Raw genomic sequence first — 18,753 nt, 5'->3', positions numbered from 1 at the left:
AAACTACTGATATAAACTTTTGTTCATTTCTTTAGCACTTCGATTAATTTGTGTGTTCTCCAAGAAGCAATAAATTAAAAACGCTTTTCTTTAAATGTAATTCCAGACTAATTCCGATAAGAAAATTGCGGGAATTATGACCAATTTGCACAGCACCCTTGAATTGGCTGTCGCTATCTCCACTGCTTTAGTAAAGAAATAAAAAACGCACCCGAGTGCATTGTTGAGTTATATAAGCACGCGGGAATTTTTAAGAACACGAGAGAAGTGCATAGAGAGCACGAGGCGCAGCCGAGTGCTTCTCGCTCTTCTCGAGTGTTCTTAAAAATTCCCAAGTGCTTATATAACTCAACAATGCACGAGGAGAAAGTTTATTTCTTTTATGAAATTTTAAAGAAATCGCGCGCTTAAACTCGTGACGTAAGCAGCGTGCATTATAACTCATTATCATATGGCTACAATAGTACGCGCGCTCTGATTGGCTGCTGAGCGGGCATTATTTTCTTGCAATGACCGGGCATTATGAAAAATTTTCTCGGCTCGGCGGTGTTTTGAGTTGTAAGTAAAAGCTACTAGCGCAATTGCGAGAACGACAATAAATACCGACAAAATGTCTATCTTTTCAACAACTGAAAGAAAAATATTAGCATACCGATACTTCTTTAGTATGTGCGACGAAGAGAGCCACAGAGAGCGAGAGCGAGTTTCACCTCGGTGTTTTTTTTTTTTTAGATATTTCACTTTAGAATAGCGCTAAAAGGCCATATAATAAATAACTTATTAACCTCGTCCGTTCGGTCATTACAGGGCAATCTCAGATCTCGGTCTGAGATTCCCCTGTAATGACCTCACTCTGGGTTAATAAGTAGTATATAAAGCACGCGCGTGACGTATGTAGCGTGCTTTATGGAGCTATAATGAAGTCAAACTGACCAATCACCGCGCGCGCAATTACTCGGACATTTTATAATGTACCTTATATTCTTCTTTAGTGTGCTAAGCTTCGCAGAATTTGCATTTATTATACTCTTGGTTATGTCCCAGCTCCTTCAACTGTGCTTAATACATGTAGCCCCGATAGAAGACTCCTCTAAGAACAGCACGATTTAATACCGGGAACCAGTTAGTTGAAGTGGTCACAGAAAATTGCTTGGGGTAATGCAACGCAAATATCCTTTTTTTGACATTCTCTTTTGTTACTCCTTTTTTATATATATATAAAGGCTTGGATAACCGTCCCTGTCAGGGCGATTTATAGCTGATGAATCTTCTGACGCTAGTAAGGTAACGGTTGTTCCTGAGCTAAGCTTCTTGTTCCTGAGCTAAGCTTCTTACATGTACTTCTACATATTTTTTTTGTGTTAAAAAAGAACTCAGCAAATCAATCCACGCAAAATATCAACAAAATTCAACAACGACGGAAAAGCAAAGTATATAAATCAAACAATGACGGAAAGTAAAATATATTAAAAAAATATTCAACAAGAAAAAACAACAACAACAAAACATATCACCGAGCTTACTATAGCGCTTCGTCAATCTCTCGAACACTGAAGGCTCAAACAAAAAAATGATGAAGTGCCTTGTCTTGCTCTCACACTTATATTTTAATCAATCCTTGTTGAATGGAAATTTGCTAGAGTTACTCCACTCTATAAATATTCTGAAAAGAGCAATGATCAGTCGAATTACCGGCCTATAAAAAAAATACTGTAAGTAGTCGCCAAAGTCTTTTAACAGGTAGTTTTTGGAGAACCTTGTCACTTTCTTAATAAAAATGGCGAATTCTCTCGAGCTACGAATACGGCCTTTGTTTTCTTTTCTCTACTATGACTACATTGCTTGAAGTTACTGATACATTCATTTTACGATATACTTGCAAGTCTCGCCGCTCTACTCGCTGAAGGTTTCTTTCTTACGTACTTAGGTGATGAAAGCTGGCCGGGACTGTATTTGCAACTACGTCATTTATCTCTGTAATTTTATTGCTGCCTTACATTTCTTCTATCTTAGAATGTTCTTTTACAAAAAAAAAAAAAAATTAAGTTTAACCGCCCACTAACGTTTGTAGGATATTTAGATTAGATTTCAAGTTCGATGATATGGTCGTTAAAATGAAACGCAAGAAATATTATTACCATTATTTGGATGTCGGCTAACGTGAGGTTCGGATTGATTATAATTTTAAATTTTTAAAACAACAATTGCAAACATTAAGAAACGCAGCAGGATTTAAAGCGTTGTGCTTAAAATAAAAGCCGTTATGACCATATTATAAGTCCTCATATGTAAAAGGATTTTGTCTATGCAATATCGAGTAAAAACGACTTAAATGTGTCACGACATGGAAGAGTTCATTTTTCCCCTTACGTTGCTACCCTTGTTTCGTTACATCTTTCATTTGACGTTATGTTTTGTTGTTCGCACTGTTGTATTTAACTCATATAGGTATTTTTTTTCAATTTTTAATTGTAATTTTCGAGAAATATCGAAATCGTGCTTTGTTGCGTTTGCGATATCAATATTGTTCGCGCATTGAAATTGGAAACACGAAAAGAGATATAAGTTAAATTCAACTGACTTCTTTATTTTTATTAATTATTATTTTTTTTTTATGCTAAATATGTTGTTGAACTGAACTTTTACTTTTGAGGCTGCATTGAATCCGTATATCTTTCTTTTTTTTCTGTCAATCAGGTCGACGTTTTGAGTCTGTTACCACGGGAACGGCCCTATCGGATAATTATGGCTAATATATTCAGAAAGTATGGTTAGTGGGGGGTTGAAATTAAACAATATACATAGAGCGTGATGAAAAATTCAAAAGCTTATTAGAACGGAAAGTTCTTGAGTTAAAGAGTTGACAAGCAAAGTGGTAATACCAAAAAGGTAGGTGTTTCTGAAATAGTTTTACAGATGATTATCAGTGAATAAATGCAACTTTGTAGTTTTGTATAATACCAATTGCCATATCAAGGAAAACTCGAGTCGCAAAAAAAGGATTTTTTTAATTTCTGAACACCAATGATATCAATATTATAGGCCGTTCTAGAAGCATAGCCCATCAGGAGAGGAAAATGCAGCAACAACGTGCAACTATTATTTTATTTATGTACAACTGTGTTCCCAATGCTGCATGACGCCACAGTAAAGGTTTAGCTTTAATATGTTTGTTCGAAGGTTAAATTGTCATCATCAAGTGCAGAGTTCTTGTTTAACAACATAACATTTAGTTATACTTTCCACTATACAATGAATGTGTTAACAATATAAAACAAAAATACCCCAATACAAGAAATATATTAAAAATAAAAAAAACAACTGAAAAAAAGGTTATGCTTCCAAGCCATGAAAATAAAATAATTACAATTATCAATACTAATAAACGCCCCCCTGTAAGGTATAGAAAGAACGGAAACACACTGAGACTGTGCTCACGTGAAGCGTGCATTCTCAAAACCAAAAGCGAAAATGAGTAAACTCAAGTGTATAAGGAAATATTTATCCAATTAACAAGAAATGTTAATACTGTTTTCGAAATCCCATTTTTTTTCACTTGAATATTCAGAAAACGGTTTTATAAATATGTTTATCTTATTGCTTTTTTTAATTTCGGTTAACACGGGGGTCGAATTGGTTTTAATTTTAAAATTTTAAAATGACACGTTCAAGCGTTACAAAACGGAGCATGCTCTAAGCCCTTTTTATAATTTCATAATACAATGTTTACGAAATCATGGTTCTCTTTTTCCTGCTTAAAAGCTCCAGTGATGCTTGTAATTGAATTGCAATATTCGTTTCTAGATGCAGCTATTGCCTATGTAAATATGGCTTTAGTAAATAATGACGAGTTGACGTCACACATGATAAATTAAGATTTAAGGTCGCGTGGGATACCTACAGCGTGAATAATTTAATGAAGCGAAATTTTCCTTGCCCTGCATCTTTTAAAACGCTTATTTTCCGGCAGCTGTGGGTGCGATTAAGCTCAAATTTTAAAGAGACATAACGATAATAATTCTTTTGTTTAGTAAATTGCACTTAACAGCGATGTTAAAGCCTCGTTTATGCCAAATTGGGGTGAACATGATTTTATGGCAGAGTTTGCGAAACGAGTAGAAGACAGCACACTGTGATCTTGGCATAACCTAATCAGTCAATACGTCTAGAGTGTCATAACAGAAGCGGATTTTTTAATTTATAGTTTGCTAGCAAGTTATGGTGGTTTAAATGCGCAAATTTGAATTTAATGCTTTTCTGACCACTTTCTAAAAGCGCCCTTTTTAAAATTCCGCTTCTATTATGACACACTACATTTTTCATAGTTTACCTATCTGCAGTGGCAAGTCATAAAGTTTTGTATCCGCGTTGTATTCTCTGCAACAACAAAAAAACATGGACAGCGTGCTTTTTTTTCCGTTTGCGATGTCGATATTGTTTGCATATTGAAATTGAAAAAATCAGATAAAAATTAAATACACCTGACTTGTTTATTTTTATTCATTACTTTCTTTAATGTTAAATATATTATTGAAATTAAATGAACTTTTACTTTTAAGGCCGCGATGAATCCGTATTTCTTTTTCTCTTTTTTTTTTTCTGTCAATCACGTCGAAGTTTTGAGTCTGTAACTGCGGGAACGGCCCTATAGGAAAACTATGGCTAATATATTCAGAACGTATGCTTAGCGGGGTGGAAATTAAACAATATGCATATAGCGTGATGAAAAATTCAAAAGCTTTTTTAGGACGGGAAGTTCTAGTGTTAAAGAGTTGACAAGCAAAGTGGAAAAACCAAAAAGGTAGGTGCTTCTGAAATAGTTTAACAGATGATTATCGGTGAATAAATGCAACCTTGTAGTTTGGTATCGTACCATCCAGGTACGCTCTTTCTCGATAACATTTTTTTGTTTATCGAGGAGAACTCAAATAGAAAAAAAAAAATGAAACGTTTAATTTCTTATCACCAATTATATAAACACTATTAGACGTTCTAGAAACGTAGTTCATCAGGAGATGCACGTGCTGCAATTGGAGACCAAACATTGATTTATTTGTATACAACTGTCTTCCCAAAGCTGCATTACGCCACAATTAACGTTCCGCTTTGATATGTTTGGTAAAGCGTTAAATTGTCAAAGACCCATCAAGTGCAAAGTTCTAGTTTACTAATATAGCATTTAGTCATAGTTGCCACTATACAATGAATGTGCTTACAGATAAAAAAATAAAAATTTCTCCTATATATATACAAGAAATATATGAAAGATAAAAAAAAAAGTGAAAAGAAAGTTATCCTTCCAAGCGATGAAAATAAAATAATCATAATTATCAATACTAATTACCACCCCCTGTTAGGTAAAAGAAAAACGGAAAACTCTGAGACTGTGTGCACGTGAAGCGTGTATCCTCAAAACCAATTGGAAACAAGTGTATTGGGGAATATTTATCCATGCAATTGACAAGAAATGCCGAGTAATGTTGTTTTCAAAAACCCAATTTCTTTTTCATTGGTAGTTTCAGGCATGTTAGAAAACGATATTATAAATATATTTATCTAATAAGCTTCTTTTTAATTTTGATAAACACAAATTGGTTTTAATTTTAAAATTTTAAAATGACACTTACAAGCGTTATAAAACAGAGCATACTCCAAGCTTTTTTGTATAATTGAAATACAATGTTGACGAAAGACATTAAGAAACAATACAATATTATGAATTTCATATTTTCTTTGGTAGATTGTACTTAGCGGCGATGTTATAGCCTCGTATATGACAAATTGGGATAAACATGATTTTGTGGCAGAGTTGCGGAACGAGTAGGAGACGGCATACTGTGATCTTGGCATAAACCAATCCGCCAATAGGTGTGAGTGTCATAACAGAAGCGGTTGTTTTTAATTTAAAGTTTGCCAGCAAGTTATGGTGGTTTAAATGCGCAGATTTAAAGTTAATGCCCTTCTACCTCTTTCTAAAAAGCCTTTAATTTTGTAACTCCGCCGCCACACTACATTTTTCATAGCTTGTGCAAGTTGGAATTTGCGCTCATTAAACTAGTTCAAAACAACTGGTAGATCCCGCGGACATCATTTTCCTTGCGTGTCTTCAATTCGTGTATTACCCTAGACCGTCTTGGGAAACAGTTCAAAGTGGCGTGTTAAAACAGAATTCACGAAGACACGCACCAAAGGACAACTCATCGCTTTGAGAAAGAAAATGTAATCAAATATGCCACCAAAATGGGATGTCACAACCCTCTCTGAAAAAACAGACGCTATACACGTACGTATCTTATGAATTATTCGACAAATTTGAAGCATTTGAGACCTACACCCAACGAGAGAGTCAAAGTAAGGGCTATTAGGAAACAGATAGTGGCCATGGGTGAAAGATTTTCGAAGATTTATCGAATAGGATGTCATTCAAAAGAATAAATAATAGCAGAAAATCGGAAATCCAAAAATAAAATAAAAAATGTGGAAACTTTGCTTGGTAGTGCGTGAGTTTATTGAAACGCCACGAGGCTGGAAACTTTCTTATCAGTCACAACCACAAAACAACAAAGGAGAATCTGTGACTTTGTTGATTTTTTTTTTGAGATATTGAAGAAATCTCTGTAACATATACCGGATATTCTCAAGTAGGTCCTTTGCATGGTATAAGCATAGAATGAACGCTTAGTGAATCGAAAAGCAATACAGCGTCTTTGCACAGCTAAGTACCTATCTGAATGCCTGGAGTGTACTTTGAATTTTAGTAAAGCCTACTTTCGGCTGCTTGGGAAATTGCTTATATTGATAAGGTTTTTGAATTGACCTGAATTAAGAGTTTCGCGTATCGTGTCGTGAATGTCGCAACTTTTATCGAGCGACAAAGGTAGCTTTAGTTTTAGTTCAAATGTTAGGGTGAGGGGTCTAAATGTTTCTTTATGATAGATCGCGCTTTTTTTCCATATTTTTGCACAGCAAGCAATAAATAGACGTGAAAAGCGATCTATATTCAAATAACCTCTGATTACAATTAAAGTGTCACGAGACACTAAGCCTAGAGGATTGTTTTTTCAGTTAATCAGTCAAATAATTAAATTATATTAATTTTAACGGCTTTCTTAAAATGAAGGAAAAAAATTCTGCTCTGTGTACTGTGTTTTTCCAGAGGTAACAATTTCCGCAATTCCTTTGGGAGCAGTCAGATTAGATGCTGAATAGATAAGTTGCGCTATACCTAAGGTTTTAATTAACATGGCTCTTCCAAATATCGTCAGGTCCCGTGAACTCCACATATAAATTAGTTTTGTTTGCAACTTTTGGATCTTTTTATCGAAGTTGAGCTCGTTATTCTCTTTAATATTATACGATAAATATATCCCCGATATCTTAACAGGGCTGTGGAACCACTTTAAACCCAGAGGCTTATTTCTATTACTTTTCCATTTCCCTAACCAAAGCGCTTTCGTTTTCTTTACATTTAGAGACAGACCATCAATTCTTCCGAAATCCCCAACAATTTTTAGGACCATTTCTAAAGATTGTGTGTCCGCATTGAATAGAGTTGTATCATCAGCGAATTGGGTCAGCTTGATTTCCTTACCGAAGAGACTGATTCCCCTCACGTTAGAATCTTGACGTATCTTATTTGAGAGTACCTCCGCAGATAGAATAAACAAATAAGGAGAGAGGGCAACCTTGTCGAACTCCTTTTGTTTCATATAATTAATCACGTGTATTCAAATACACGATAACCGGGATACGACAAATATAAAATAAGGCGAAAAGTCAAGCTATCTTTAGAAGACACTGCTACGACTTTCACTTCTTAGCACTACTCTTAACTGTTACCTTGTAAACATGTTCCTTGTAAATCTTATAATGCTCGAGCGACCTTTTTTGAAAAAAAAAAAAAACATGCTTCTAATGATAGAAAAAAATTAAAAAGAGAAAATATCCCTCGCAAATAAACTTTTTCAAAGGAACACGCCTAAGGTGGCATGCGACGCACCCGCACGTGAATATAGAACGAACAGCGCACTAACTTACGTAATGCTAAATTTGCGAGTTTGACATTCTTGGCAGCTGATTGACAGCTCGAATTTGGTCCAAATAAAAGAGATTTCTAATTGCCAGAGACGAGTGGTTTATGATGCCCGCGAAGCCAATTAAACAGTTGTCTAAAGTTGTAATCTCACACCTAATAATTTCTACGTTGGATTTTCTATGATTTTATTTCCTCTCCTTACACAAGTGTGAAAGTAATTGTTGCTGGTTAAAGTACTTCTTTTCTGTATATGACATTCAGCTCTATTCTACTCACTACCCTATTCTATACTCTATTCTAAGACCTGAGACACGAGGCATTGCTTTCACGAAAATCCCCGGTCAACGCTTGTTTTGGGGATTTATTTGGCAAATATACGCTGTGACGTAACATTTTGCTGTGACATAATATTAACCTTTGTTTCTTATAGCCTAAGTCTTCAGCATGGGGCTGCTCTCTCTTGGAACTCCCTTAACGTGGTCAGAAACAAAACAGTACGCCGATCATGTCCGGAAACACGGTATACTGCAGTTAATCCACATCTACCATAAACAAAAAGACCGAGAAAACGACTCTTTGAAGTGGGGAGACGAGGTAACCTTAGTTAGATGAAAAAAGGTATGAGAGTGCCAAAATTGATTTTTTTTTTAGAAAGAAAACCAGTAGTTTCAGGCAATAATCATTCATCTCTTTGTGAAGAAGCGCTATTGCCCGAGACGTCTGGTTTTCTTTTTCTTTTTTTTTATCATTTTTGGCACTTTCAAACTTATTTCGTTTCACTTTAATTTTTTAGTGCCACGCAGTGTTTGGAACTTTTGTTCTTATTATCAATAACCTAATTTAGGGATGATTTTTTTTTTTCTCGTTGATACTTTTATCTTTATGTACTATTGTCCGCAGCTTCATTTTTTGAATAACTAAATAATAATATGACGTAAAGTATATGAAATAATTTATATATGTGAACTGCGAATGAGATCTAAAGTGAAGAAATGATCCTTGCAATGAATTGCAATTAAAGAATTGCAAAGAAAACAGAACAGAAAAAAATTGACTTCAACGGCCGGGGATTCGAACCCGTGACCTCCGCGATACCGGTAAGTTAGACAACTTTATCAAAAGGATAAGTTGAGTCAATCCCGAAATACTGAACGCGTCATAAGCATACTTTTTTATGAAAATTGTAGAATTATTTTATCATATATCGTGTTACCATACCCAGCCGTAAACCAATTTACCGCGTTGTTATCCAGACTGATCAGAAACTATTTAAGCAACGCAGAGCTAGTCTGGTTAATTTCTCTCTATAACAATAACGCAATACTTATTGTTGTTCTCAAGTGGCTTTCCTCCAATTAAGTGAACCGGCTCTAATCCCTGTAAATTTTTCATTTCTTGTTTGTCTGAGCGAACTTTAAGCGGGATAAGTGAGAACATTGTCTATCACAATATTTGATAAAAAGCGAATAGATCCGGACTGATTTTAGTTATTTTTCTTGTTCACAATGTCAACTTGGAGTTTATGCAAAGGGTTCATACATCTCGGATGTTTGAAGGAATGTTCAGCCGGTTTCTGGTTTAAAAGAAGCACCAAAGTATTGACAAAAAAGGTGGTAAATGGCGACGTACTTTTCGTCCTGCCTACTGTAAACGAAAAAAAAAACAGTGTAGTATTTCAAACGCACGGAAGACTATGTCCATATATATATGGTAACTTATTCAATGCTAGACACAGCCAGACGTAAACAAGATTCTCGTGTTTATGCAGTGTTTCGTTTTCCCAGGAACGCAAGCACAAGAAAGGGAAACATTTTGATCCTTGTGCTTGTGTTTGCGCTTGTGCTAATGCTTGCGTCGAGGCCGTTTTCACTATGAAATAAGAGCTGTTATACTTGCGCTTGTGCTTGCGTCGCTAGAGAAAACCAGGCTTTATTGATCATTCGTTTCGTTCAAAACCACCCTTATGGGATCACTACCTTATCGTGGTAGGGTGGTTTGCGTGTCCCAGCAACCCGGAGAGCTATGCCGGCTGGAGTCTTGTACTCCTGATAGGGCCACCCATGCCGGACAGGTCGAAGGGTAGGGGCCTGACAAAAAGTGATCCCCTGGTCCTCCAGGTTGGGGGTTAGGCACAGGGCTAACAACCCTGTCCTGTAGAAAATGATTATGTTACGGAAACAGCAACAGAGGATACAACCACAACTGATTGCCATGGCCTTTCAGAGTCACCTCGAATGACACGGATGAATGGCAGTGGTGAAATCCGCAAGGAAGCCGCTGACAGGATTATGAAAGTCCTAGGCACAAAGACTAAGACCAGAATAGGTTTTTGGAATGTGCGAACCCTGTATCAAACGGGAAAACTGGCACAAGTAACAGCTGAAATGAGGCGCTATTGCTTACATATTCTAGGAGTTAGTGAGAGCAGGTGGACAGGTTCTGGAATAGTGAAAGCATCAACAGGAGAAACTGTGCTGTATGCTGGCAGAGATGACAACCAACACCATGAGGGAGTTGCCATCATACTCAAGAAAGGAATGGAAAAGTACCTCTTAGAGTGGAAACCAATCAATAGCAGACTTATGACAGCTAGAATGAAGGGAAAGCATGTTAACCTGTCCCTTGTCCAATGTTATGCACCAACGAATGACAGCGATGACACCACAAAAGACAGCTTCTATGCACAACTGCAAGCAGAACTGGAGAAACTACCGCGCCATGACATGCTGGTTATAATGGGTGACCTTAATGCAAAGGTGGGAAGTGATAATTCGAACTATGACAGAGCAATGGGAAAGGAAGGAGGCTGTGGTGCTATGAATGAAAATGGAGAACGTCTTGCCGAACTGTGTGCAGCATACAACCTAGTCATTGGAGGAACAATCTTTCCACACCGTGATATTCACAAGCTTACATGGTGCTCTCCTAACGGTAGAGATAGGAACCAGATTGATCACTTGATGATTAATGGCACATGGCGACGCTCACTTCTAGATGTTAAGGTGAGAAGAGGAGCAGATGTTGGCAGTGACCATCACCTTGTCACGGCGTATGTTAAGCTGAAGCTAAGAAGCACTGGTCGCAAGCCACCATGCAACCAGCGCTTCAACATAGACAACTTGAAAGAGCAATCAGTGAGAAATGCTTTCATCACTCAGCTCAGAAATCGATTCCAATCCTTGGCGGATCTGTCTGATGAGCCCGAACCTGAACCTGAACCTGATGAGGTCAACAATATATGGAAGCAAGTGTCATTCACTTTCACAGAGAGCAGCAATGCATGTTTAGGTTCTAAGAAGGCTGTAAAGAAAAAGAAGTGGATAAAGCCAGCAACCTTAAGAGCCATCGAGGACAGACGAAAACTGAAGAAGAAACTATTTGACACCAAATCAGAAAGGTTGTAAGAGCGCTATAAGACCCAGTACAGAGAGGCTGACCGATGTGTTAAGAGAATGGCCAGAGCTGATAAACGTGCATATATTGATGAGCTTGCTAGCCAGGCAGAAAATGCAGCCAACAGAGGACAGCAGGGAAAGGTTTACAAAATCACAAAACTGGTATGCGGCAAGTATGGGGGCAGAAAGCTGGCCCCTGTCAAGGACGTACAGGGTAGGCTGCTTACCACCGAAAGAGATCAGGAAGTTCGTTGGGCAGAGCACTTTAAGGATGTCCTCAACAGACCCCCACCCACAGTTGAAGCTGACATTCAAGAGGCTGAGACCGACCTGGATGTGAACATAGACCCTCCAAACACGCAGGAAATCATTGCAGCCATAAAAACATTAAAAAACAACAAAGCTCCTGGCCGAGACAAACTGAATGCAGAGCTTTTCAAAGCTGACCCTGATCTTTCAGCAAAGATTCTACAGCCCCTGTTTACTGCAGTGTGGGAGCAGGAGAAGGTGCCAGATGACTGGACCAAAGGTACCATCATAAAGATCCACAAGAAAGGTCCACTTAGTGACTGCAATAACTGGCGTGGCGTCACCCTCCTGTCCACTCCAAGTAAAATCCTGGCAAAGATTATCATCCAACGAATCTCGAGTGCAGTAGACCAGCAGCTCAGGCAAGAACAGGCTGGATTCCGCAGGGGTAGGGGTTGTACAGATCAACTATTCGCACTACGCAACATCATCGAGCAGTGCACCGAGTGGCAGAGACAGCTGTACATAAACTTTGTAGATTTCCAAAAGGCTTTCGACAGTATATACAGAGACAGCTTGTGGCGCATACTTCGAGCCTATGGTGTTCCCCAGAAGATTGTCCAACTTATCCAGAGCTTCTATGCAGCCTTCACTTGTAGCGTAGAGAACAGTGATATCAGTTTTGAGGTGAAGACAGGCGTAAGACATGGTTGCGTGATGTCTGCATTGCTATTCAACTTAGTTATCGATTGGGTAATGCGTCGTACTACGGAAGACCATCCCAGGGGCATCAGGTGGACCCTCTTCTCCACCTTAGAGGATCTAGATTTTGCGGATGATTTAGCTCTGCTTTCTCATATCCATAGCCACATGCAAGAGAAGACCAGCCTTTTAAGCAAATACGCTCGCCAGGTGGGACTGAACATCAGCCTCACCAAAACTGAGGTCATGACCCTAAACAACTCTAACCCTCAACCCGTCAAGGTGAATGGAAAAGACCTCCCAATGACCGAGCAGTTTAAATATCTGGGCAGCATTGTCAGGCAAGATGGTGGTGCAGGCATAGATATCCAGAGCCGGCTGAACAAAGCCAGAAACACCTTCAGGATGCTGAGCAATGTGTGGCGGTCGTCACAGTTCGGTACACATACCAAGCTCAAGATCTATCAAAGCTGTGTCCTGTCTACCCTTTTGTATGGGTCAGAATGTTGGCGAATGTTAGAAAGTGATCTAGAGAAGCTGTCAACCTTCCATACCAAAAGTCTGCGAAAAATACTTCGCATCTTCTGGCCTCAAACAATTTCCAACAAGGATCTACTTTTGCGGTGCAAACAGGAGGACATGGGTACTATTATTATGCAACGGCGCTGGAGGTGGATTGGCCATGTCATCCGAAAGGAAAACGAATCCATCACAAAGACAGCACTATACTGGACACCCGAAGGAAAGCGCAAGCGTGGCAGGCCCAAGAATACATGGCGACGTACAGTAGAGACAGAATTGAGGGGCTTAAACCAAAGCTGGAACACCATCCAACAGCTGGCCAAAGACAGACAGCAGTGGAGGACCTTTGTTGCTGCCCTACGTGCCAGTGGGCACAATGGGCAGTGAGTGAGTGTGAGTTTCGTTCAAAACCTCTCCGGTTACGTTTTACTATTTTCTCCACTTTATCTAATTAACGACAAGGTATTCACCATATTAGTGATACAAATATGCGCGGCCCGCAAGTGTTTGTCGTTTAACACTAAAACGTTTTATACAGAATTTTAGAAAAGTGAATTACTTGTATAAATTTTCGAACTACTGTATATCTTAACCTTAACCTAAAAGCATAACTCAAAGAAACTTCAATTTAAATGTCATAGGTGGAATACACATTGATAAAATTTGACCATGACAACAAGAATGTTTACTGCAATTTAAAGGCTAAAGAAATCCTGGACGCTTTGGAAGCTGAGGAATTAAATAATTCCAGGTGAGAAAGCATTATCTAGCATGATCAGTTTTTCATATTCTTTTTTCCTGTCAATATAGTTTTTTTTTTTTTTTTTTTTTTTTTTTTTTTTTTTTTTTAAGGTAAACCCCATATGTAAAGATAATTGTTTAGCTTATCTATATACATCCGAGTGTTTCGATTGCCATTGACGAGAAAATATGTTCAAAACTTAGGAGGACACTAGCTTCTGGTTAATCGGTAAGGTTTAGGGTATTGTATTCTTTAATAACAGCCAAGGCACGGATCAGGTCAGGGTAGAGTAATTGCCGAAGGAGGGAGTGGAAGGGAGGTTGACTTTCCATTCTTTTCAAGTCCCCTAAAGGACTTTGGTGTGCGCGTATGCTCCATGGTATCCGTCTGTTTTTGACACTTACTCGCACTTTGTACCATGTGGGATGTCGCCTCAGTCGCCTAATTTAATTCATTACGATTTACTCCATACAATACAAATACATTATGAATAATAAAGATAACTAACTAAGGGCCTGATTACATGGCGAATTTTATCCCGGGCTGAACTTTCAGCCCGTCTGCCGGGCTGGAGTTTTGTTGCTATAACATGGGGAATTTCAGCCCGGGCTGAACAATTTTAAAACCTAAAAATTTATCGTCCCCGCCGTTTTCTTATGTTGAAAACCACCACTGCGCATCCGTAAACTTAATTTTCAGCCCGTTTTCCCGGGCTGAGATTTCCAGCCTGGTTTCAACAACCAGGCTGGGAATTTCAGCCCGGGCTGTAATTTTGCCCGGGATGAAACTATCCTCATGTAATCGCAAATGTCTTTTAAAGAAGATTTGTTCAGGAAGCCGGGCAGAAATCTCAGCCCGGCAAACCGGGCTTAAATTCGCCATATAATCGGGCTCTAAGCATAATATAGAATAAACAAGAAGCTTGAGAAGCTTAAAATCGGCCGGTTAATAATTAACTATCCGCTTTGTCTTGAAAGGCAGGGTTCAGTACAGCAAAAACAACGAAGCAGTTACTTAACCCTATCCAGACCGGGGGGGGGGGGGGGCGGAAACTGCCCGCGCCGACTTTGAACGTTTATAACTTTTTTAATATTCAACCAAAGGCTGCCAAACTTTGCGACTTTATCTAAAATTTATCTGGAAATAATTTGGTAGGGTAGGTTGTTGTGTCAGGAACTTGACGTCACCATGGCAACGGCATTTTGACAGGCATGTTTTCCCAAATTTGTAATTTTCGTGTTTCTATTAATGAAAAATAACTTTAAAGCAATTATATTTTCCTGTTTACGGGTTTTAAGCACATTTTTATTGGTTTTGAGTATTTTCCAGTAATTTTGGGCGGTTTTCTGACGTTTTGAAAAAAATTTCGAAATCCAAGATGGCGGATCCAAGATGGCGGCTGTATTGACATTATGATGTAATTGTCACGTGATGTGACGTCATCATCCCACGTGAAATATACCAAAAGATAGAAATTGGGACATACTATATATCCTGTAAGTTTCATTGTGATTGCTTAATTATTCTGGAAGTTACGGAGGGGGGAGGGGGGCGGAATTCGCCCCCCCCCCCGGTCTGAAAAGACCAAAAAAAGCCCGGTCTGAATAGGGTTAAGTAACCGCTCAGTTCGACTGGGTTTGCGTAAGTCACACGGTTTGCATAAGCTGTATTAGTGTGCATAACATAATATCTAGAATGTTTTCAAGACTGCATTATTACTGTCTCAATTTATAAATGTATTTCGCAAAAATACAAATAAACAATTTATGTATTGTATTGTGCGAATGTATTTCGCACAATACAAATAAACGACTAAAAAATATAATTTTTTAACACTTCGCAATACTTTAAGGCGGGTTCACCTGAAGGCTGTACGCTTTTCGGTATTTTCCAGCCATTACACTTTGATGAGACAGTACTACATCTCTTTATCGGGTAACTACTATTGTCAAGAGAATGATCATGAACAACTTGTTGACCATTGATTGGACATTTGTTTCATACCATTACTGTAATAGCAATTGATGAAGAATTGTAGTACTGACCCAAAGTATAAGGACTGGGAAACACTGAAACCCATTATCAGCCACCTTAAGGTGGGGTCCTATCTAAATTTAAATGAAATTTTAAGAGGTTTTAAGAAGGGATTAAAGAAAAAAAAATGAAAACATCATCAGACAGTTGACCCCTATGCAAGAGCACTACACTTTGTCTACAAACTTCAAGTTCTAATGTTAAAATCACATTAAATTTTCGATATTTCTTGTGTGTCTAAATTTTACTAATCCTTTGAGACAAACTGTCGCCTCTCAAACATCCCCACAATGACCCAAAAATTTACAAAATACCTAAATACATAGATATATGGAATGAGTGAAGCTTTTTTGGATTCCTTGAAACGCGAACGAGGTCTGGTGGGCGGAGAGAGAGAGACCCTGAGGTTGATTTTCCGTCCCTTTCCCTCTCCTTAGCCTTTCACCCTACCTGTATATAATAAAGAAGCGTTTAAGCTTTCACAATTGCGAAAAAGGGCTGTCAATAAGTTTTCAAGGAGACGTTCTGACTTGGGAAGTAGGCGGCAGGTTACTTTTCTAGCGCCAAACGCGGGAGCCCCCTAGGGTGCCTTGCCTCCACCAGAAAAATTGGAAATATTCTTGGTTTTCACATGACGACATCAAAATTCTAAAATCCAGAATCTCGAGATCCCTGACGTCCTTACGTAATATATATCTTATTGAAGATTTTCAGCTCGATAGCATCCGCCGTCTTTAAGATATAATATTTTGAATTTCGGAGTTTCGCGCCACACGACATCAAAATGGCGGCCTGAATGCTGTCACGTATGCTTAAAGAAAATGCCTCATCCTGTTATTTTTAACAATCTAAACACACACGATATTCGATGTAATGATATTCCCGATATAACGACGAAAATTTAGCGGACCGAACATAAAATCTTCCCCGATATAACGATATTATCAGAACACAGTCCCAATTTAAGTATAACATTAACGTTTCTGACAACAGCTTTATACAATGATATACGAAAATGATACTGTATTCTAAGTCTCTTTATCCCGTAAAAACGTAAATGTTAGGTTTACCCCGATATAACGATATTTTCGATTATTTTACGGCGATATCGTTATATCGGGAGTTTCGATATAACGATTCCTCGCGATCGATATAATGATATAATTTTACTACTTCCTTGGTATATCGTTATAACGGGGTTCCACTTCACACGGACTCCTACATGGCGTTTCCATACTGTGCTCTCTAATTTTGTGTGGAACATTTTGATGGATAAGTCGGGATAACTCAAGTACGGAATACCGTACAGACCTGACACTTGGACTCAATAGCTTTGGATTTATTATTTAGTAGCGCGTGACAGTAGCGTTACAGATGTGACAGCGAAAACCAGCAATAAATACTTGGAAATGCTATTTTCGGCATTTTTCATTCAATGTTTGTATACATTTGCTGTCCGTTTTAATATATATTTTTCTTGTTTTTTCGTTAGTATACGTACTAATCTGTACCAAGCAATTAGAGAATAAGGGAAATTTGCCTTTATGACAAAAGGGTAGAGAATATTTCGTGCAAAATGTAATTTGATTAAGCCAATATCATCACCTCTATAAATACTTCAAGCATGCAGTTGAATGAAAACCCGTTTTCTCCTTATCAATGAGAAACAGTTTCAAATAATTAATACACGAAAAATAACAATAAGATCAGAAGGAAGGAAGGAACCTTTTGAATTATTTGAAGACTTTTAAATCTGTGACATTGTGCATCCATTGAAGCCGCGATAAAATTTAATTAAAACAACATCCAATTAAATAACATTTAATTATTCAAAGTTTTCATTTTGAAGTCCTTTTTTTCAATTGATAGCTTTACCCATCTTGTGAAAAATTCCATTCAAGTTCCAACCAATACTGTATATTGCCAATCCTTTGCTGAAGTCTTCAAAAGTGTCTTATTAACCAAATCTAAAATATTTTCGACTTTGACGGCCAACTGTGAGTTCTACTGTGCGGAAATGAAAATCGACACACTTCTTGCTAAATAAAAAATAGTTTAAAAGTGGAGTCCGCTTCAAAAATGTAACGCCAGATTACACCGCTAATTGTAGAAACAAGCAAAGCGTCTAGTTTGCCACAAAAACATTGCGTGACATGAACGACGTAACCTCTTTTGTTTCCAAAAATAGCTTCAACTTCTCGAAGCAACTACAGTTTCACAATGGTGAATATCAGTACTTTGCCTCGTAAGCTTTTTTTCTCTGTCCTCCCGCCGAAGCAAAGAAGAAAACCTGATTCCAGATTAGCCCAAAAGTCGACCCAGTGTGCCTATAACGATTAACTGTCAAAACCATAATGAAATTCGTCACCCGTAGCGGTTTTGTAGTAGGCCCAGGCAATCCCCGTCGTTTTTGGCCGACAGGAGACTATCGTCTAGGACGACCAAAGGGTAAATTATAAATCGTCCTCGCGGCCGATTAATTATAGCTTATATCTTGTTTTTATTCTCACGATATATTGTATTATTGTTTTTAGTGACAACGTGACTGCTTTGAGACCTGAGTATGCTAGTTACATGGTTGAAGGTATCAGTTTTTCACTCTTTCATTCCTAGTCCAAAACAACAACTCTGTAATAAATCGATTTCCAATGCTTTTAAGGTCGCGGGGGATACCAACTGCATGAATAAATTCATGAAGGGAAATTTTGCTTGACCTGCATCTTTTAAAACGCTTATTTCTCAGCTGTTATGGGTGCGATTAAGCTCAAGTTTTACAGACACATAAAGAAATGACGAAAGATTGTGAATGTCATCTTTTATTTGGTAGATTGCATTTAACGGCGATGTTATAGCCTCGTTAGTGCCAAATTGGGAAAAACATGATTTTGTGGCAAAGTTTGCGGAGCGAGTAGGAGACAGTACACTGTGATCTTGTCAAAAACTAATCAGTCAATACCTCAAGAGTGTCATAACAGATGCGGATTTTTTAATTTAAAGTTTGCCAGCATGTTATGGCGGTTTAAGTGCGCAAATTTGAATTTAATGTCTTCTACCTCTTTCTAAAAGAGCTCTTT

General features: G+C 38.0%; 2 protein-coding genes across 2 annotated transcripts in view; both read left to right on the top strand.

Annotated features, from left to right (window-relative positions):
• Positions 1-4,756: 4,756 nt before the first annotated feature.
• Positions 4,757-18,753, top strand: part of LOC144641133 (glutamate--cysteine ligase catalytic subunit-like) — a 33,920-nt gene continuing 19,923 nt past the window's right edge. Inside the window, exons 1-4 of the mRNA XM_078500181.1 lie at positions 4,757-4,801; positions 8,466-8,629; positions 13,545-13,654; positions 18,214-18,263. Of these exons, the coding sequence (XP_078356307.1) occupies positions 8,480-8,629; positions 13,545-13,654; positions 18,214-18,263 (310 nt within the window). The 5' untranslated portion in view covers positions 4,757-4,801; positions 8,466-8,479. The remainder of the gene's footprint in view (positions 4,802-8,465; positions 8,630-13,544; positions 13,655-18,213; positions 18,264-18,753) is intronic.
• On the top strand, positions 10,636-11,439 carry LOC144641137 (uncharacterized). Its single transcript, XM_078500185.1, has one exon. It carries the CDS (start codon positions 10,759-10,761, stop codon positions 11,437-11,439), a length of 681 nt encoding a protein of 226 aa, XP_078356311.1. The 5' UTR covers positions 10,636-10,758.

Source organism: Oculina patagonica, unplaced genomic scaffold (assembly GCF_052425735.1).
Source record: "Oculina patagonica isolate OP01 unplaced genomic scaffold, crgOcupat unplaced7, whole genome shotgun sequence".
NCBI lineage: Eukaryota > Metazoa > Cnidaria > Anthozoa > Scleractinia > Oculinidae > Oculina > Oculina patagonica.
Note: the sequence above shows the minus strand (reverse complement) of the source record. Positions and strands in the feature narration are given on the sequence as shown.